The sequence below is a fragment of the Rhinatrema bivittatum genome, chromosome 3, assembly GCF_901001135.1.
Source record: "Rhinatrema bivittatum chromosome 3, aRhiBiv1.1, whole genome shotgun sequence".
Lineage (NCBI taxonomy): Eukaryota > Metazoa > Chordata > Amphibia > Gymnophiona > Rhinatrematidae > Rhinatrema > Rhinatrema bivittatum.
This window is the reverse complement of record NC_042617.1, coordinates 217,306,454-217,328,911: the sequence shown is the minus strand read 5'-3', so window position 1 is coordinate 217,328,911 and position 22,458 is coordinate 217,306,454. Positions and strand designations below refer to the sequence as shown.

General features: G+C 44.4%; 1 protein-coding gene across 2 annotated transcripts in view; it reads right to left on the bottom strand.

Annotated features, from left to right (window-relative positions):
• The window catches only part of GNPAT (glyceronephosphate O-acyltransferase), a 269,454-nt gene that overhangs the window by 174,064 nt on the left and 72,932 nt on the right, over positions 1-22,458 (bottom strand). For both annotated transcript variants that reach the window (XM_029594197.1, XM_029594198.1), the window contains exons 5-6: positions 10,268-10,395; positions 8,201-8,276 (exon numbers count right to left, since the gene is read on the bottom strand). In XM_029594197.1, the coding sequence (XP_029450057.1) occupies positions 8,201-8,276; positions 10,268-10,395 (204 nt within the window). The remainder of the gene's footprint in view (positions 1-8,200; positions 8,277-10,267; positions 10,396-22,458) is intronic.

The following is a 22,458-nucleotide window of genomic DNA, read 5'->3' as shown; positions in this document are numbered from 1 at the left end:
ACAGTAAAGAAGGGAGCAGGGGAAGAGGAGACAACATGGAGGGGTGGAAAAATAGAAAATGAGGGAAAGAGAAACAAAGAAGAGATGGCAGGATGAATGCGAGGAAGGAGATGAATAAAGATTAAATACTATAGGAAAAAGGAGAGACTAAGGCATGGGATGATGAAAGCGAAGAGGTGGGATTTAAGAGGGAAAGGTAAGAGCAATGAAATATTGTAGAGTAGGGAAAAGATTGGGAGAAAGGTAGTACTAGACTGGGATAAAAGGAGAGAAAGAAAGAGGGATTGAAAAGTGTAAACATTAGAAAAAAATAACTGGAAAAATAAAAAATTAAAATGTACAGAAGAGATTAATAAAATCTTACATTTTAAAAATGTGCCTTTTGTGAACACACAGATAAGCTAGAAAAAATATTACTGCAAAACATTAAAATGTGCTGCAGACATTTTTTATCCCTTGCTACAGAATTTATCGTTGAACTGCCACAGCAGACTGGGGGCTTAGGCAATGATTGATCTTATCTTCCATAAATCTGTTGAACTCATTGATACTATTTGTCTCCAGACCATCTTGGGCAATAAGCTCTGAAGGTTATACTTAAAATTAAATTATGAATATATTTTGTAAACTGCTTGGAAATACTGACAGGTGGTATATAAATCTGATTAATAGGAAAATTATTTCTTACCTGTTAATTTTCATTCCTGTAGTACCATGGATCAGTCCACACCATGGGTTGAGCCTCCTGTCCAGCAGATGGAGACAGACCAAAACTGAAAGGGTATCCTATATCAGGACAGAGCCTACCCTGCAGCCCTTCAAGTATAACCATTGTCAAAGCAGATAAGAATAAAGATAACCAGTAAAAGATCAAGCAAGTAACAAGAGAACTCAAGCAAGTAACGAGAGAACTCACAAAAAACTAAACAATTGCAAACATTGAATGGACTCTGTATATGATCGCTCTTGCATATACATTGTCATCAAAACAGACGCTTCCAGTGCCTTTAAGGATAATCACAGATCAAAAAACATCCAGTAACCTACAAAAAGAGCTTCGAGTGGACAGCAGAAAATACAGGGAAGGGTGTCTGGACTGATCCGTGGTACTACAGGAACGAAAATTAACAGGTAAGAACTAATTTTCCTTTCCCTGTATGAACCCAGATCAGTCCAGACCGTGGGATGTACCAAAGCTTCCCTACAAAGGGTGGGACCGAGACAGTCCCGCTCAAAGCACCTTCCGACCAAAGGAACCAAATACTGGTGCCTGTACATCAAGGTGGTAATGTCGAGCAAAGATATGCAGGGATTTCCACGTAGCGGCCCTGCATATTTCCTGCGGAGAGACTGATTGACTCTCCGCCCAAGAAGTAGCTTGAGAACGCAAGGAATGAGCCTTTAGGCCCTCCGGAACTGCCCACCCTTGGCAGATATAGGCCGATGAGATTGCCTCCTTCAACCACCGAGCAATCATAGTCTTAGAAGCTTGGTTGCCCCTATTTGGACCACTCCACAGGACAAAAAGATGATCTGAGACCCAGAAGTCATTGGTAACCTGACGATAACGCAGTAAAATGCGTTTTACATCAAGGCAGCGAAGATCACTCCCAACTGAACCCACTATATCCTCAGGAGAGAATGCAGGAAGCTCCATCGACTGATTGACATGAAAGGAAGAAACAACCTTCGGCAAGAAAGAAGGTATGGTCTTGAGAGAAACTCCTGAATCAGAAAACCGCAGAAAAGGCTCCCGACAGGACAACACTTGAATCTCAGACACCCTTCTGGCGGAGCAGATAGAAAGCAGGAAGACTGTCTTAAGCAACAAATCCTTAAGGGTAGCCCAACGGAGAGGTTCGAAAGGTGCCTCACAAAGATCCCGAAGGACTAAATTAAGACTCCATGAAGGACGGGTGGCTTCAAATGCTTGGCGCCCTTGAGAAAACTGACATCATCCGGGTGAGACACTACTGCGTAACCATCAACGTTGCCTAAGAGGGAGCAGAAAGCGGACACTTGGACGCGCAATGAGCTGAAGGAGAGACCCTTGGAGAGGCCCTTCTGGAGGAAGGAAAGAATCATAGAAACCGGAGCTGAACGAGCCAAGACACCCGATTCCGCGCAGCCATTTTCGAAAACTTTCCAAATGCAGACATAAGCCAGGGAAGTAGACGGCTTAAGGGCCCGAAGCAGAGTAGATATAACTTCCTCTTTATATCGCTTCTTTCTTAGTCTTCACTGTTCAAAAGCCAGGCCGCTAGACAGAAGCAAGCCGCCTGGTCGAAAAATACAGAACCCTGCTGGAGCAGGCGAGGAAGATGGCCGAGGCGAAGAGGACCGTCCGTCGCCAGGTTTACCAGATCTGCGAACCACTGTCTGCAGGGCCAGTCAGGTGCCACGAGGATGACCAGTCCCCTGTGAAGTTCTATTCTTCGGAGAACCTTTCCCACTAGAGGCCAAGGAGAAACACTTACAGAAGGACGTCATGGGGCCAGGGAAGGACTAGAGCATCCACTCCTTCTGAACAGTGCTCCCTCCTGCGGCTGAAGAAACTGGGAGCTTTGGCATTGCTCAAGGTTGCCATCAGGTCCAGGTGAGAGACGGACCCCACCTGCTGACAATCAGATCCATCGCTCTGTCTGATAACTCCCGCTCGCCGGGATCGAGACGCTGACAACTCAGGAAATTGGCTTGCACATTCTCCTTGCCCACTTTAAGGGAGGCTGCTAGGCGCTCCAAGTGACGCTCCGCCCAGGCAAAGAGCTTGCTGGCTTCTAGGGCCCCCAGGCGACTCCGGGTGCCTCCCTGTCGATTGATATAAGCCACCGTGGTGGAGTTGTCAGAGAGTACTCGCACTGCCTTGCGGCGAATCAGAGAAAGAAAAAACTGGAGAGCCAGGCGGACCGCCCAGGCCTCCAGGTGATTGATGTGCCAGTGGGATTGGACTGGGGACCAGTATCCCTGCGTAGCTTGAGACTGGCAGACTGCTCCCCACCCAGAGAGACTGGCATCTGTCATTACTACAATCCACTGCGGAGTCTGTAGGGACATCCCCCTCAGGAGGTGCATCAGCGATAGCCACCATTTTATCGGGCCGGTGGAGCGCACTGTTAGCCCGGGTTTAGATGTGTGTTTGACACGCTAGCTTTACCCCTTATACAGTAAGGGGTAATAGCGTGTCGAAAACGCGCGTCCAACCCCCCCCGAAACTAACAGCACCTGCAACATGCAAATGCATGTTGATGGCCCTATTAGTTATTACCGCGCAATACAGAAAGTAAAATGAGCAGCCAAGCCGCACATTTTACTTTCAGAAATTAACGCCTGCCCAAAGACTGGTGTTAATTTCTGCCAGCACCGGGAAAGTGTACAGAAAAGCAGAAAAATCTGTTTTTCTGTACACCCTCTGACTTAATATTATACCGATATTAAGTCGAAGGCCCCAAAATTAAAAAAAAAAAAATCAAAAATTTAAAAAAAAAATTTAAATCTGCCAGCGGTCCGCAGGTCAGAAGACAGACGCTCAATTTAGCCGGCGTCCGTTTTCCGAACCCGTAGCTGTCAACAGGCTCGAGAATTGACGCCGGAAAAATTGAGCGCCAGCTGTCAAACCCTAGTGTCCCTAGCGCCTCTTTTTACCGTGGGCCCTAATTTGCATCTTCTTCCCCCCAGAATCACGCGCACAGGAGAGTGGCCTGTGCGAGCGCTCGCCCGCTCTCCAGCGACCTTTACTGAATTGGCCCGTATGTCAGCGATGCTAGAGTCGGAGAGCGGGAGAATCGTCCGAAACTGTTCAGACACCGGCTTCCAGCGGGATAGCAAAGCTTTCTGTAATGGTCACATATGCGCAAAAGCCCAGAGGACCAGGTCGATAGTAGAAGCCATGGTCCCCAGAACTTGGAGGTAGTCCCATGCCGTAGGCAGTGGAAGCGAGAGGAGATTTTGCACTTGATCCATCAGTATGAACGCCCGAGCATCCGGCAGGAATACCTTGCCGACTTGGGTATCGAAACGCGCCCCCAGAAATTCCAAGACCCGGGAGGGCTGCAGATTGCTTTTGAACTATCTACCCGAGAGAAGTGAGGAGAGCAAGAACCCAGTCGACTCCCAGCCTGCAGAGAGTCTCCAACTTGGCCCGCATGAGCCAGTCGTCTAGGTAAGGATGGACTAGGATTCCTTCTCGTCGAAGAACGGCCGCCTCAACCACCATGACCTTGGTAAAAGTGCACAGCGCAGTGGCTAGGCCGAAGGGCAGAGCCCTGAACTGGAAATGCTGACCCAGAATGTTGAATCAGAGATACTTCTGACGCTTGTGACGAATCAGGATGTGTAAGTAAGCCTCCGTTAAAATCGAGAGAGGCCAGATATTCGCCGGAGCGAATAGCTGCTATGACCGCCCTCAGGGCCTCCATCCGAAAATGTCGTACCCTGAGGGCCCGGCTGACTCTCTTGAGGTCCAAGATTGGACGGAAGGAAATTTTTGCACAACAAAGTAGATGGAATACTGGCCAGAGCCTTGTTCCTCCACCGGGACTATGTCCCCCAGCTCCTGGAGCCTGGCAAGAGTCTGGCATATGGCAGACCTCTTTCGGTGTCCGCAAGGAGAGACTAGGCACAGATCTGGCAGGTGTCGAGCAAACTCGAATGCGTAACCTTTCTCTATTATTTCGAGGACCCACTGTTCCGACATGATTTTGGCCCATTCCTCTAAGAACAGTGAGAAACAACCACCTAAGATCGGAACGGAGGAAAGGACCGGCCGGATCTCATTGGGAGGCGGGCTTTGCGGTGGAGTGTTGTGGATTACCATCTCGGAAGGCACGACGGCCCTGAAAGGAATGAGACCAGAACTGGGATCTGGAGGAATTTCCTCTAGAGAAGGCACCACGTGCCCGATTATTATACCTTTGCTGGCCCCGGAAGCGGGAACGGGTAGGGAAAAAGGACTTTGACTGTTTCAGGCGGTCCTCCGGCAGCTTATGGACTTTGTTCTTACCCAAGGACTTAATAAGCTGTTCCAGGTCCTCGCCAAAAAGCAACTTACCCTTGAAAGGAAGTGTGCCCAACTGAGACTTGGAGGAAGTATCTGCCGACCAACTGTCCAGCTAGAGGAGACGTCTGGCTGACACCGCTGAAACCATCACTTTGGCCTGTATGCGGAGTAAGTCGTAAAGAGCATCCACCACATACGTCACAGCACCTTCCAACCGTTCAGCCTGCCCTGCCTCTGCAGACGGGAGGTCCTGGGTGCTGAGATATTGTTGAACCCACCTAAGGCTTGCGCACTGCATGAGACTGCTGCATTTCGTCGCCCGGATTCCTAAGGCCAGGTCTTCGAAGATACGCTTGATTAAGAATTCGAGCTTGCGGTCCTGCATGTCTTTCAAAGCCGTGGCTCCTACCACCGGAACAGTGGTGTGCTTGGTGACCGCAGACACAGAAGAATCCACCTTGGGAATTTTAAGCATCTCCAGGCAATCCTCGGGGAGAGGATAGAGCTTGTCCATAGCTCTCCCCACTCATAGCCCCATCTCGGGAGCTTCCCATTCCCGGAGGAGCAGCAGTTTGTGCATGGGATGGAAGGGGAAAGTGCATGGAGGAGCTCTGAGTCCCGCCAGGCCCGGGTCCACGTGAGCCGGCATCGTGGCTGTGATCGTATCCTCCAGAAGAATCTCAATCCCCAGCTCTAGAAGTATGAAGGGTGGAGAAAAATGAAAATCAGGCTCCTCTGCCTCCTGAAGCCCCGAATCGGGAGCTGCAGAGATCCCCAAGATGGCCGCCGTTCCCGCAGTTTGCCGACTCAGGAACGGCCTGGCCATGCGGTGAGAGGACCACCCCTGGGTTGTCTGCTTGATCGCTGCTGGGGAGGGATCCTCCCCACCCGGCAGGCACCCCGAGCAAAGCCCCTTCGCGGGAGAGCCACGATGCAGGCTCCCCGCAGGCCAGGCAAAGATTTGAACGCGGTATGACTGCAGTAAAAAAGTGCCGCAAGGCAGAGAAAAAATAGCTGAGCTGTCCAGTGCTGAGGAGCGGGTGCAGGAGAATGACCCCTGCTCGCTCCTTTGTTAAATATCAAAAAGCTGCAGAGTAATCAGTCGGCATTTAAGCTGAAGTGCCTCAAAATATTTTTTTTTACTTTAAAGTTGCGGGGGAATGAGCTTCCCTGCTGGCACAGCCGGGGAATTGAGCATCCCGGGAAATAGTGAGGCAAAGGCAGCTAAATAGGTGGAGTGACTGGACCACCAGTATAACCCCAACAAAAGGTTCACCAGGAAGGGAGCCTAGGCTGCATAAAATAAGGGGTGAAAAACCCCCCTAGGCCCCCCAAGAGCAAGGAGACAGTGCTGTCTCCTGAGAGAAACAGAGCCTGTTCAAAAAGTCACACACACACATATTTATTTATTTATTTTTTTATATATTTTATTTTTTTAAATTTAGAGAGAATAAAGATACTTGCTTGATCTGACAGAAATAGAAGAAAAGAACTCAACAGGCAAAGGCTAAGGAATTAAGCCAGGGAACCGCAGGGTGAGCTGCCGGCATCTGCTGGAGACAGACAAATTCTGAAGGGCTGCAGGGTAGGCTCTGTGCTGATATAGGATTCCCTTTCAGTTTTGGTCTGTCTCCATCTGCTGGACAGGAGGCTCAACCCATGGTCTGGACTGATCTGGATACGTACAGGGAAAATAATAATAATAAATAATAATATTCCTTACTGCCAGGAGATATTTTGGTAGCTTATCCGGAGAAAGCAAATTTAACTACCCAAAATGTAAGATGACTTGATTACAGGGTGTGGACATACCACCATAATAATGAATATGGACGCACAAGGACATGCTCTATCAAAGACAATATTCCCTGTAAGAAGTAAATGCGTGCATGTGCACACAGTTTGTGTGCACATGCATTCCATGTATAAGAAAAGGAAAATTAAATGGTGTTTCAGAGAAATATGCACACAAATTTAACACAGTGACATATTTAATAATGGCAGAAAAAGGCCCATCTAGTCTATTCAGCAGCAATTTTATGTGCATTTTCCCCAAAGTAGGTCAAACTTCCACAAGAAACCCAACCCCCAATCCCGTTATGTTCTCTTTAGGGTTGCAGGTTTCTCCATGCCTTCCAGGAAGCACAATGCAACTGTATCACTGCTGCCTTGGGCTGCAACTGTCGCTCAGTGAAGGTTGTCCAGTGCCTTCACTATCATTCTCTAAGGATCTTCTGTTTTTATCCTATGCCTTCTTTAAGTCTGTCACTGTCTTTGTCATCACTACCTCCTCTGGAGGGCATTCCAGACATCCACCACTCTCCACTCTCTGTGAAAAAATACCTACTGACATGATCCCTGAATCTACCTCCTTGGAACTTCATATTATGACCTCTAGTTCTATAAGCTTATTTTCCATTGAAAAAGCTTGGTTTCCTGTGTATTAACACCTTTCAGGTATTTAACTGTTTAACTGTTTCTATCATATTCCCTTTCCCCACCACCTCCGGATCTCGCCTCTCTTCTAGGGTATAAATATTGAGTTCCTTCACTTTCATCTCATAGGCTTCCGGTACAAACCCTGCACCATTTTGGTTGCACTTCTCTGGACAATCTCCAGCCTTTCTATATCCTTTCTGAGATACAGCCTCCAGAACTGCAAACATTATTCCAGGTGAGGCCTCACCAACAACCTGTAAAGAAGCATTATTACATCTCCTTTTCTACTGGTTATGCCTCTCTCTAGGCATCTTCCCAGTTTTGGCCACCATCTTATCATACTGTTTTGCTACCTTAAGATCAACTGACACTGTCATTCCAAGGTCCCTCTCCTGACTGGTGCATATCAATTCTTTACAACTGTTCACATTGATTTCTGCACCCCATATGCATGCCTCTGCACTTTTAGCATTGTATCCTAATACTCTTAGACCACTCCTCAAATATTTTTAAATCACTTTTCATTCTCCTACTCTTTCAGAGATGTTCACTCTGTTGCAGATCTTAGTTTCATTACACTGCACACAAAAACCTTTTGTGTACACACCCCACAAAATATTAGTGGGAACATTTATCACTAGTGCTTTCCTTCAAAGAAGTTAGCCCTTCAGAAAACCAATGCCAACTACAAACCCCTCCACAATTACCACTATCATCTTACATCAACTTCTGATTCTTGAAGTCTACAAAGTCAGCTAAACATACCAAATTTAGGAGGCAAAGTCTTAGAAGTGCGGCTTCTGGTCCCCTCCACAAAGAATTCAACTGGAGCGTAGCCTTTCTGCAAAAGAAATATCTTGTTTTGACATCAGGCAATCAAAGCGTCTTTTAAATCATTTTTGGAGATTTCTTTCATCTAGCTCCTGTCCTGTCTCTAAATGAATTTTGCAACAAGAGACTTGTCGGTCACACAGCAGTCATCCATAAGGAAAAATGTGTCAAATAACCACTCGCTGGAAAAGATGGACCGCAGAATAGAGCAGAGAGCTGCAATGTACTCATAATAGTTTGCTGTTGTGGGGTTCTATTCTGTTTTACTCATCTGGACTTTATCATATCACTGAGCAGTCTCAGAAGTAACGTACTGTTTACAATAACTTGTCAAAATAAAATGTCCCAAACAAATTGTCCTGTGAAGGAAAACAGAATCTGCAGAAGAGAGGGTCATACATGGTATAAAAAAAAAAAAAAGATCATACACTCCTCAAAAACAAGTGAAATAACCAACACAAATGAAGAGCAGAAACCTTAAATATGAATATCACCAAAAAAGCACAGGTTCCACAAAATTATCTCAAAATCTCATCAAAAGTTATCACAAATTAACTATCAAAATGTACACAGCCTCTATTTTTAAATGTCTTGTGGATATGCTATGGCGAGTTTTGTGAGTTTAATATATTTGAAGTTTAAGTGGGTGCTTTGTTTATTTCTTCCTTTGCAAGTGTGTGATGTTTGAATGCTTTTATGTTGTAGGTGACCTGATTTCCTGATGCAGGTGTTGACATGCTGAAACATGGGTCCATGTCACTGTGGTTATACAGCGAATTTTACAGAGCTAAGTATTTTCACTTTTTTTGGTTTTTCAAAGGTTTACGCATTTTATGGGTTTTGAGAGATGTGAACCAGCAGATGAGCGAGAGCCTGTTGTGCTTTTTATTTGAAATCATTTACAATCCATTGAGAGGCAAGAGACGGTAGACAATCTTGGCACTTGAATTATATCTGATGCTGTGTTCATTTTGATATTTAATTTGTGATAACTTTTGAAATGATTTTGAGATAATTTTGTGGAACCTGTGCTTTTTTTGGTGATAAACAAATAGCGGCATCATGGATCTTCTTATTTTACATAGTAATCTAAAGAATATGCAGGAAGATATTTTATTATTTATGTAGTTGGCTCCAATTCCTCTGGACTTCCAGCTCAATCAGAACTGACCTTCAAGAAGCCTTCATTTAAAACTACTTGGGGCTCTCCCTCTATTTATATTCCCCTCCTAACTCACTTATTTATTTTATTTATTTATTAATTTTATACCCATTCGAGGGAACATCACGCTGGTTTACAAAAAACTGAAAAAGGATGGGAAAAAATACAAAAAACAGGGAAAGGGGAGCAGGTAGAAGATAGAAGAGTGAGTGACAGTACCGAGAGGAGGTACAGGCAGGTAAAAAACATTATTGTATGAGCAATATACAGCCAACTTATATATAGTCCAGCCACTGCAATAAACATCCCTTGCCAGCAGCCAAGTACCTGGGCTCCCTCCAGAGCCCTGCAATCATGGGGCCTATGTCTGTCCATTAAGTGTCACTGATACTTGACAACTGGGAGTCCCTCCTCATGGGATTGGCAAATCAACTTCCACAGCATCCCAAGCCCAGACCAGCATAGGGAGCAGAAACCTACTGAGCTATCGAGCAGACCATGGCAAGTTATTTTAATGCATGCCTCTATATTCACATCATATTGTTGCTCTTTGCAATAACTGAATTAGACCTGTCTTTTCCTCCCACAAAGCAAACACAAAAGAAGCTCAGAGGCCCTTAACAACCAGGTAAAACACATGTATTGTTCTTTGTTAGTTTTATTAGCTACCTGCACTGCCTTCCTACTCCGGCCAGCTGATCCACAGACAATTTGCCCGTGGCATGATGCCTGCAGGTGGGGGATGGAGCTGGCCTCCTTCCAGAAACACTGCAGCAGGGCCAGCTCTACTCCAGGCTAGGTGCTCCCACCCATTTAAAACTTTGATAAATGGTCTTTACCCTGAGAATGGTTTTCACATATTCAGCAAATACTGCCCAGTAGAGCTTGTTCCCACGAAAAGTGCGTCGCATGAAAAAGGCGCCAGACATTCGTAGCAGCCCACTAACCATCTTCATTCCCAAGAAGTCTGGAAAATAAATCAATCACTGTTAATAAGAAGCTTTCAAATCCATACCACTTATGTGAAAAAGGAATACTCCATTATCATAAAATAAATAAATAAAATACTACGCCAAATCCTTAAATAATGAGTCATTCTAGACAAAAAAAAAAGCTAGAATCAATATTCAAATGGTTTGTCCAGTTAAAATCGTGACTTAGACAATGGACAAATCACAGACTTCCAAAATGCTCTTCTCCAAATAGTTAGCTGGAAAAAAGTATCCAGATAACTTGGAGACACTTTGGGGGCATTGTTCAGTTAGCATGATAACACAACTTATCAATGTTAGTTGGATAACTTATCCAGATAATTTTAGGACTACCTCAGAGCAGCTGTCACTAACTGATTACGTACTTGCTGTCTCTGGCAAAGATTAAAGTTTGATCTGGAAGCTTTTATTAATTTTGATGATATGAAAAATTTTTCTACTGTTAGGTCATCAGAAATAAGAGGCAGGCGAGAGGATGAATCAGGGCTGGAAACCACCGTTACCTGGCTGCAGAACAAATAAGTTTTAAATTAATTCAAGTCAGAACTGCTGTGAATGAGAAGCTGTCTTTGCCCTTGTAATACCAGTAGTTAAGATATAGAATGCTGATTTGCCAATATCAGAAAATGTTCACCTGTTGAGCATTTGTATTGATTCTTTTTCTTTTTTTTTTTTTTTTTTAATAGGGAAACTAAGGTAGTACCTATGAATCGAATTAGACATTTTGCTCTACAGGAACAGAGACATAGCCAAAATTGTTTAGCAGTAAAGGATTTTAGAACAATTGTACAAGTTTTAGTTTTGTCTAAACTAGACTACTACAAGACGTTGTATGAAGGACTCTGTAAAGGGGTATATGCTTTAAATCCCTGGAAACTATTCTAAAGATCAAAATCATAGAGCATATAGAAAGACATGGTTTAATGGATTTACCCAAGGGAAGTCTTGCCCAACAAATCTGCTTTATTTTTTTGAAGGGGTTAATAAACATGTGGATAAAGGTGAACCGGTAGATGTAGTGTATTTGGATTTTCAGAAGGCATTTGACAAAGTCCCTCATGAGAGGCTTCTAAGAAAACTAAAAAGTCATGGGATAGGAGGCGATGTCCTTTCGTGGATTACAAACTGGTTAAAAGACAGTAAACAGAGAGTAGGTTTAAATGGTCAATTTTCTCAGTGGAAAAGGGTAAACAGTGGAGTGCCTCAGGGATCTGTACTTGGACCGGTGCTTTTCAATATAAATATAAATGATCTGGAAAGGAAAACGATGAGTGAGGTTATCAAATTTGAGGACAATACAAAATTATTCAGAGTAGTTAAATCACAAGCGGATTGTGATACATTACAGGAGGACCTTGCAAGACTGGAAGATTGGGCATCCAAATGGCAGATGAAATTTAATGTGGACAAGTGCAAGGTGTTACACATAGGGAAAAATAACCCTTGCTGTAGTTTCATGATGTTAGCTTCCATGTAAGGAACTACCACCCAGGAAAAAGATCTAGGCATCATAGTGGATAATACTTTAAAATCATTGGCTCAGTGTGCTGCGGCAGTCAAAAAAGCAATGTTAGAAATTATTAGGAAGGGAATGGTTAATAAAAGGGAAAATGTCATAATGGCCTCTGTATCACTCCATGGTGAGACCGCACCTTGAATACTGTGTACAATTCTGGTCGCCGCATCTCAAAAAAGATATAGTTGTGATGGAGAAGGTACAGAGAAGGGCAACCAAAATGATAAAGGGAATGGAACAGCTCCCCTATGATGAAAGGCTGAAGAGGTTAGGGCTGTTCAGCTTGGAGAAGAGACGGCTGAGGGGGGATATGATAGTGGTCTTTAAGATCATGAGAGGTCTTGAACGAGTAGATGAGAATCGGTTATTTACACTTTCGGATAATAGAAGGACTGGGGGGCATTCCATGAAGTTAGCAAGTAGCACATTTAAGACTAATCGGAGAAAATTCTTTCACTCTCAACGCACAATTAAGCTCTGGAATTTGTTGCCAGATGATGTGGTTAGTGCAGTTAGTGTAGCTGGGTTCAAAAAAGGTTTGGATAAATTCTTGGAGGAGAAGTCCATTAACGGCTATTAATCAAGTTTACTTAGGGAATAGCCACTGCTATTAATTGCATCAGTAGCATGGGATCTTCTTGGTGGTTAATTGCCAGGTTCTTGTGGCCTGATTTGGCCTCTCTTGGAAACAGGATGCTGGGCTTGATGGACCCTTGGTCTGACCCAGCATGGCAATTTCTTATGTTCTTATGTTAACACCTTAAAAGGCTAGGACCAAACAACCTGAATATCCTAGCTTTTGAGATAAAATCAGCATACATTTGCCTTTTGCACATTCCCTGAAACCAAGAGCCACCCCCTGTTATCACAGGCTCTCCAAGAGACCAATTCAAAACATTCAACTATACTGCATGCAAAATAATGGGAGTAAGACAGAGCAAACATAATCCAGAGGGAGTGCTGCTAGTGTGGCTGGGAAAGAGCATTTAAATCTTGAGAAAAAATTTCTTGGAGTATTAAACTATTACTGTGTATGTCGTGTGCTAGATTTAAGGTTAGTATTTTACTGCCCATGTTAGAATCATGTGGGGAAATAAACTAATTAATTCTGTGAAGCTAGTTTACCTTTCTGTGAGCAGAGTTTGCCTTTGAAAATCCTACCAGTGCTCACAATGTGGGTACAAAACTACTAGCGTACTTTGTGTCTGCACTGAAGCGGAAGCAAAGTACGGATTATAAAATACACACAGAAATTTTAAAATGCAATCTTCGTGTGCACTTTCCCTCCCCAAACCTAATCCTGCCATTTTTCTTCAAGGCTAAAAGAACACGGACTAAGGAATGGGGAAAGAACTGCAATAACAACACTACATTTTTAAATGGATAAACATGTTTACTAGAGTATAAATGCCCAAATTAGTGCACCCTTAATTTTAAAGCACACAACATCAATGTAAGCTTTCCTGTGAATTTTCTCTTGCAGTTAAGATTTTTTATTTTATTGGGGAAAACACACTCTTAGATCCATGGGACTTTTCTGTCTAGGAGGATAGTCATCAGCTTTATTTTTATAATAATTGGATGGATTTTTATTTTTTTTTAACTTTTTGTTGTATTATTTGGTTTCCTGTCTTTATTACTGATTTCTTCTTGCATGCTTCACCTGTAAGTTATGTCTGATATTTATAATGTATAAGTATATAAAATTTGACATACTGTGTCAGACGAAAGGTCCATTAAGCTCAGTATCCTCTTTCCAACAGTGGCCAATCCAGGTCACAAATACACGGCAAGAGTAGATGACTCCATGCTGCTTATCCCAGGGATAAGAAGTGGATTTCTGCACACCACCTAATAATGGTTTATGGACTTTTACTCCAAATCTTTTTTTAAATGCTATGCTAATACCTTTCACCACATCTTCTGGTAACAAATTCCAGAGCTTAAATGTGTGTCAAGTAAAAAAATATTCTCCCTCATTAGTTTTAAATGTATCACCTAGTAACTTCATTGTGTGCCCCTTAGTCTTTGTACTCTGTGAAAGAGTACACAATGATTAACATTTTCTTGTTCCACTCCACTCATTTTATAGACCTCTATCATATACCCCTCCCACCCCCCCCTCCCCAGCCATCTCTTCTCCAGGCTGAAGAGTCCTAACCTCTTTAGCCTTTCCTCATAGGGGAATCGTTCCATTCCTTTTACATTTTAGTTGCCCTTCTCTGTACTTTTTCTAATTCTGCTAAATCTTTTTTGAGATGTGATGACCAGAACTGCAAACAATACTCAAGAGGACATCTCACCATGGACAGATACAGAGGCATTATGATATTTATTCTTCATTCCTTTCCTAATAATTCCTAGCATTCCATCTATTTTCTTGGCTGCTGCTGCATGCTGAGCAGAAGATTTCAATGTATTAGCGCCTAGATCCTTATCCTGAATAGTCACTCCTAATGTGGAGCCTTCCATTGTGTAGCTATAATTTGGGTTACTCTTCCCTAAGTGCATCACTTAACACTTGTCCACATTAAATTGCATTTGCCATTTGCATGCCTAGTCTCCCAGTTTTGAAAGGTCCTCTTGCAATTTCTCACAGTCCTCTTGTGATTTAAAAACTGAATAATTTTGTGTCATCAGCAAATCTGATCATCTAACTCGCTGTTCCCATTTCCAGGTCGTTTATAAATATCTTAAAAGCAGTGGACCTAAAACAGATTCCCTGGCACACTCCACTATTTATCTTTCTCCACTGGAAAAATGTAACATTTAGTCCTCTCTCTATTTTCTATTTTTTAAGCAGTTCTCAATCCACAATAGGATACTGCCTCCTAGCCCATGATGTTTTAAATTTCCTAAAAAATCTCTCATGAGGTACTTTGTCAAATGCTTTCTGGAAATCCAGAAACACCATATCAACTGGTTCACCTTTATCCACGTTTATTTACACACTCAAAAAAAAAAAGTAGCAGATTGATCTTGCAAGACTTCCCTTGGCTATATCAATGTTGGCTTTGTTCCATTAAACCATGCCTATCTATACATTCAGCAATTTTGTTCTTTATGATTGTGCCATGCAAAATGGTGGAAATTGACGTTAGACTCACTGGTCTGTAGTTTCCTGGATCATCTCTTAATCCCTGGCAACCCTCCAGTCTTCAGGTACCATAGAAAATTGGCAACCCTCCAGTCTTCAGGTACCATAGAAAATTTTAATGAAAGTTTACAAATTACTAATAGCAGGTCCGCAATTTCATTTTTCAGTTCTTTCTGGCATGTATACCATCTGAAACAGGTGATTTGCTACTCTGTAGTTTGTCAATTTACTCTATTACATCTTCTATCGGCTCTTCCTCCTCATCTAGTTTAAAAGCTGCTCTATTTCCTTTTTAAATATTCGTGCCAGCAGCCTGGTTCCACTCTGGTTAACGTGAAGCCTCTCCTTTCAGGAAATGCCCAGTTCCTAATAAACCTAAAACACACTTCCCTGCACCATTATCTCATCCATGCATTGAGACTGGAGCTCTGCCTGTTTCTGGGATCTTGCACATGGAACATTTCTGAGAATTCTCTGGAGGTTCTGAATTTCAACCTTCTATCGAAAATCCTAAGTTTGGTTTCCGGAACCTCCCTCCTACACTTTCCTATGTCATTGGTACCCATATGTGCAAAGACAGCTGGACTCTCCCCCAGCACAGTCTATAATCCTATCTAGGTGACGCGTGAGGTCTGCCACCTTCGCACCAGGCAGGCAAGTTACCAGGTGGTCCTCACTTCCACCAGCCACCCTGCTATCTACATTTCTAATAACTGAATCACCAACCTTGATGGCTGGCCTAAACCTTCCCTCCTAGAAACGTGACCCTGGAGATATATCCTTGGTATGAGAGTATACTACATCATCTTAAGCACAGGTCCTAGCTACAAGATTGCTTCCTGCCTCACCAAGGTGATGCTCTCCTTCCAGGTGACTTCTCTTTTCCAAGGCAGTACAGAGGCTGCCAGATTGAAGATGGGACTTCGCTACTATGCCCTGAAAGCCTCCTCTATATACCTCTATCTACCTTAGCTTATTCAGGTCTGCTACTCTAGCCTCCAGAGATCAAATTTATTCTCAGAGGACTAGAAGCTCTTTGCACCTAGTACACACACACACAACCTCTCCACAGCTGGGAGATAATCAATATATGTGGCACTCAGTGCAAAAAAGTCTGGAAAGTCTCCCTCTCGCTGCTGGACTACTATCTGTATCTTAATTTTGTTGATTTGTTATAAAGTAAAAATTTCTAAGGGAGTAGGGAGGTAAAGCTAATTTAAAGTACTTTTAGTCCGATTTATTTTAGATTTGTCTGTAATTGACTCTAAAAACACTACAATTAATCTACTTATCACTATCTAGTTACCCATCTTATTGATTTTTGTTTTAAATTAAATTCCTTCTATATAAAACCTGTAGTAAATTTATAGTAAGAACATTGAGGTTAGGTTCCATATTAGGAGCTACCACTCAAGCAAATGTTCTAAGCATCATAGTTGATAATACATTAAATTGTTGGCTCAGTGTGCTGAAGCAGTCAAAAAAGCAAACAATGTTAAGAATTATTAGGAAGGGAATGGTGAATAAAATGGAAAATGTCATAATGCCTCTGTATCACTCCATGGTGAGACCGCACCTTGAGCATTGTGTGCAATTCTGGTTGCCGCATCTCAAAAAAGAAGGGACAGAGAAGGGCAATCAAAATGATAAAGGAGATGGAACAGCTCTCCTATAAGAAAAGGCTAAAGAAGTTAGGGCTGCTCACCTTGGAGAAGAGATGGCTAAGGGGGGATATGATAGAGGTCTAAAAATCATGAGAGATATAGAAAGGGTAAATGTGAATCAGTTATTTACTCTTTCAGATAATAGGACTCCTTGAAGTTAGCAAGTAGCACTTTTAAAACAAATTGGAGAAAATTCCTTTTCACTCAAACGCACAATTAAGCTCTGGAATTTGTTGCCAGAGGATGTGGTTAGGGCAGTTAGTGTAGCTGCATTTAAAAAAAAGGTTTGGATAAGTTCCTGGAGGAGAAGTCCATTAACTGCTATTAAAAAAAAGCTGACTTAGAGAATAGCCACTGCTATTACTGGCATTAGTAGCATGGGATCTGTTTAGTGTCTGGATACTTGCCAGGTGCCTGTAACCTGGATTGGTCACTGTTGGTAACAGGAAGCTGGTCTTGTTAAACCCTCATTCTGATCCAGTTTGGCAACTTCTTATGTTCTTATCTTCTTATGAGGTATGAGCACTGTCAGGCATATGCCTCTGGTCTTCTCCTGATTCAAGAGATGCAGGACCTCTGGAAGCTGGGGCTGTGTAGCCTGAAGACTGGATCACTTGCAGTCATCTCTGCAGTCATCTCCCAGGGGTTGCTGGATAATGTATGCAGATGAGGCTTTCGGTCTTTTTCTGCTGCATGGGGTGTAGGGCTTCTGGAAGCTACAACTGTGGAGCTTGAAGTCTGGATCACTTAAAGTGGAGTTTTGTCTTGGGTGTTGCTGCGTAATATATATAGATAAGCCTTCCAGTCCTCTTCTGCTGCTTCTGAGTATGATCAGTTTTTATATTGTTCACCACCTTAAGTCTTATAGTTTGGCAGTATATATAAAAGGAAGGATTGTTTTTCAGGGCTCAAAAATGTTAACAATTTTTTATTTTTCTATTTATTTATATTAAGTGACATGCTTGTTCTGAAAAATATAATTTTTTACAATTTTATTAAAGGAAAGTTGTTTTTGCTGTCCTCTGAATTATCACAATAATCCAGACGTAACTGGTTTCAAGACATTTCAATTACTGTAGACAGACTAATGTCTCTCTTCAAATAAACTAGTTACTATTTAAGTGCTAAAAATAAAGCTAACAGAATTTTGTCCTGATCATCTTTGATAGAATCAGATAGCTTTTATTTTTGAAGTGGGACAGGACACAACTACTATAATAAGAATGAAGCACAAACAGGAAAAAATAATAAAGAAAAATATGGATAAACTGTATAAAATGACAGAGCCTAAAATAAAGAACCATAGTCCATCATGCAAGAGGGAAAGGATGTCCAAGGATTGAAATAAACAAGAAAAGGGGAATGGGGAAAACAGAACAGGCAAAAAATAAAAAAAGGATAAAATTCAGACCACATAACTAATCAAATCACCCAACTAGAAGATACAAAAAAAACCCAAAAAAACCCCACAATAAAAATGGATTTGGAAAGTTTTAATAATCTTTATTTTAGATAAAATTATTATTTAGATAAAATAAATAAAATTAAAATAGCTGATAGCAGTGAAGATTTTTTCCTCAATTTCACTCAAAGAGCACTGCAGCTCTTCTGAACACAATTCTAAATATTACTGGACCATGTCACTGATTTCCAGCCAATCAAAACAATTTGACATGGCTGCTGTTTCCACCTGTCTCCAATAATGTTCTGAGGAATGGGACACTGTTGATCAGAGCCACTAGCAAGGAAAAATCACAGTTACAATGCAGAGGAGGAAGAAAACAAGTTTACTTAGCATGAACGGGGTTCGCTGTAGACAGCAAGATGAATTAGCCCATAACACTTGAGGTGAGAGTTGCATGGCAGAGCATAAGAACATAAGAAATTGCCATGCTGGGTCAGACCAAGGATCCATCAAGCCCAGCATCCTGTTTCCAACAGAGGCCAAACCAGGCCACAAGAACCTGGCAATTTGTTGGATTCATGGACCCTTGAGCCGGCAGGGACAGATTAAGACTCACCGTGGGAAGGCCCACAGTGGATGTCAAAGCCGGGAGGCGGCACTGAACAGGAGACCGGAGGGATCTTCACCACTGGAAGCCTGAGGTCCCCCCAGGAGGAGCCCGTGAGGACCCGAGCCGCTTAGACTTATATGCGGTCTCCTGTGGGCCGGTGACAGAAGAGGAGTTCCAGAGAATCCAGAAGAGTAGAGCTGAAGCCAGGAAGCCAACTGGAACTTCACCACTGGAAGCCTGCGGTCCCCTTGAGAGGAGCTTGTGAGGTCCCGAGCCACTTGGACTTAGGAGAGGCCTCCTGGAAGAAAACCGGAGTCAGAAGCCAGTAGTGGAAACAGCAACTAGTAGCTCTCACCAGAGAGTTAACCTTGTTGCAAGGCAACGTATGGACCTAGCTGCAGGGTTTAAATACCCCTGCAGCGTCTGACATCATCTGTGGCCTGCTCCTTCCTTTCCCGCGCTGGTCCCTTTAAATCTGGGGCCCCTGCGCGTGCGCCTAGGGGGTGGGGCCAGGCGCGACGGATCAATGGCATCTCTTCAAGGAGGGAGTGCCGCGGCAGAGGCCGGGACGGGCCTTGCCGGCCGGGAAGACATTACAACAACCCGGGCCGGCCCCGAGGTGAGTGAAGGGACTCTGGTGCGGCCCGGGACCGTAGCAGTACCTCCTCTCTTATGCCCCCTTCCCGGAGACTTGGGGTTAGCGGGATGATCCAAATGAACTGGCGGAGAAGACCCTTATGCAGGATGTTAGAGGCCGGTTCCCTCGTATTCTCCTCAGGGCCATAACCCTCCCAGGAGAGGAGATACTCCCATCGTCTGAGGTGGAATGGCACATCCAATACCTCTTTCACTTGGTAGACAGTGTCCTCCTGGGCCGCAGGAGCTGTAGGGTCAGTGATCCTGTTGTGGAAATCGGACAAGACCAACGGCTTGAGCAATGAAACATGGAACATGTTATGAACCCTGAGCATAGAGGGAAGGCGGAGTCGGTAGGAGACAGCACCCATTCGTTCTGTGACTGGGAACGGGCCAATGTACTTTGGAGCTAAGTGCATAGACGGAACCCACAGGCAAAGGTGTTTGGTACTTAACCATACCTTTTCTCCAGGATAGAACGTTGGAGCCGGACGTCGCAGACGGTCTGCGTACCTCTTTGCTGTGACTGCCATGCATTGAAGTCTCTCCCGAGTAGAGCTCCAGAGGCTGCGTAGCTGTTGAGCTGTGAGTTGCACAGCTGGTGACGGAACAACCAATGGCAAAGGAGGTCGAAGAGGTCTCCCATAGACTACCTGGAAGGGAGGCCTACCGATGGCCAAATGCCTATGGTGGTTGTAGGAGAATTCTGCCCACGGGAATAAAGCTACCCAATCATTTTGTAGATCTCCCACGAAGGCTCGGAGGAAGGCTTTCAAGGTCCGGTTTGTACACTCCGCTTGGCCATTGCCTTGGGGATGAAAGGCGGTCGTGAAGTCCAACTGGACCCCAAATTTCTTGCAGAGCACTCTCCAATATTTAGCCGTGAACCGTGAGCCCCAGTCGGAGGCAATATGGAGAGGGAAAATGTGTAGGCGAAATATGTGCTGGGCAGAAAGGCTAGCGAGCTCAGGTGCCGTTGGTAACTTAATGAGGGGAATGCAGTGGGCCATCTTCAAAAACCTGTCGATAGTGACCCATATCACTATTTTCCCTTCCGAAGGTGGCAAGTTCACGATGAAGTCGGTGGACAAATGGGTTCAAGGTTCGATGGGGAAAGGTAATGGTTGAAGAAGCCCCCACGGGTGCCCAGTCGGCATCTTGTGTCAAGCACAGGTCGGGCAAGAGCGGACGTAAAGACGAACATCTCTCTTTACCTGAGGCCACCAATAATATTTGGTAAGCAGATCCAAAGTCCGAGCAACCCCCGAATGCCCTGCAGTCAAGGATTCATGAGCCCATGATAACACCTTCCTGTGCAGGCGAACGGGTACGACCGTCTTACCCATAGGAACCACCTCTGAAGCTGCAAGAAGGACTTTGGCTGGATTGAGGATATAACGGGGTGGATCCGAGTTATCCTCTGTTTCTGCCGTATGTAAGAGAGCGTCCGCTCTAATGTTCTTGGAGGCTGGCCTGTACCGAAGGAGGAAATTGAACCAGCTAAAGAAGAGCGACCATCGGGCTTGTCGAGAATTAAGGCGTTGGGCTCGGCACAAGGATTCCAGGTTCTTGTGATCCATATAGACGATTACGGGGTATTGCCGCCACTCCTCCAGAATGAGCTTGATGGCCAGGAGCTCCTTATCGCCAATACTATAATTTCTCTCCGCCGGAGAGAATTTTCGGGAAAAATAAGAATATGGTAGAGATTTGCCTTTCGGAGATAGCTGGCTCAGGACAGCCCCCACCGCAACATCCAATGCATCTACCTCCACGATGAACTGATGCTGCAGATTTGGATGGTGGAGACAGACATCGAGGAGAAAGGCTTCCTTTAGCCTCTGGAAGGCATCTATTGCGGTCTGGGACCAATTTTTTGCATCGGCGCCCTTCCTGGTAAAGGTGGTAAGCGGGGCCACCATCCAGGAGTAATGGGGTATGAACTGGCAATAGAAATTGGTGAAGCCCAGGAAGAGTTGTAGGGCCTTGACCCCTACCGGCTGTGGCCAATCCCGAATGGCCGTCACTTTATCAGGGTCCGTATGGAAGCCCGGGGAAGAAACTATATATCCAAGGAATGGCAAGGATTCCTACTCGAACTGGAACTTCTCTAACTTGGCAAAGAGACAATTGTCCCGAAGTTTCTGTAGTACTTGCCGCACCTGTACATGGTGCGTGGACAAATACTTGGAATATATCAACACGTCGTTGAGGTACACAATAACCGAGGTATGCAACATATCCCTCATGACCTCATTCATGATGTTTTGAAAGACCGCAGGGGCGATGCACAAGCCAAAGGGCATGAGCAAATATTCATAGTGTCCATCTCTAGTATTGAAGGTGGTCTTCCATTTGTCGTCGGGTCGTATCCGTACCAAATTGTAGGCACCCCGGAGGTCCAGCATGGTAAAGACCTTGGCTCCCTGCGGCCGGTCTAGTAACTCTGGAATCAGAGGCAAAGGGTACCTGTCCCGTCGCGTGATGGCGTTGAGGCCGCGGTAATGATGCAGGGTCGGAGTGAGCCATCCTTTTTGGCCACAAAGAAGAACCCGGCCCCAGCCGGGGAGTTGGAGGGCCGAATGAACCCTCTGTCCAAATTCTCTTGAATACATGAAGACATGGCCTGAGTTTCCGGAAGCGACAAGGGGTAGACCCGCTCCCTGGGAGGGGTAGTGCCAGGTACCAGGTTAATGGCACAGTCAAAGAGCCGGTGTTGCGGGAGAAGTTCAGCCTTCTCCTTAGAGAAGACATCTTCAAAGTCTTGGTACTGTGGCGGGAGTGCCATGGGTGTGGCAAAGAGAGGCACACTGGGACGAGGAATATTAGTCAGGCAGGAGTCAAAGCAAAACGGGCCCCAAGCTGCGATCTGAAGATTATCCCATTGTATGACTGGGGAATGTTTCTGTAGCCAGGGTAAGCCCAAGATGATGGGATGCATGGACTTCTCCAGTATAAGGAAGGAGATCTCTTCCACATGCAGGTACGAAGGACCAAAGGCTTGGGGCAGGTAGTAATGCTCCCCGGAAGGAGAGTACCATGAATCGAAGATACCCGGATAGGAGGAATTCGGGGTTGGACCCCAATCTGCAACTGCTGGACGTGGTCTG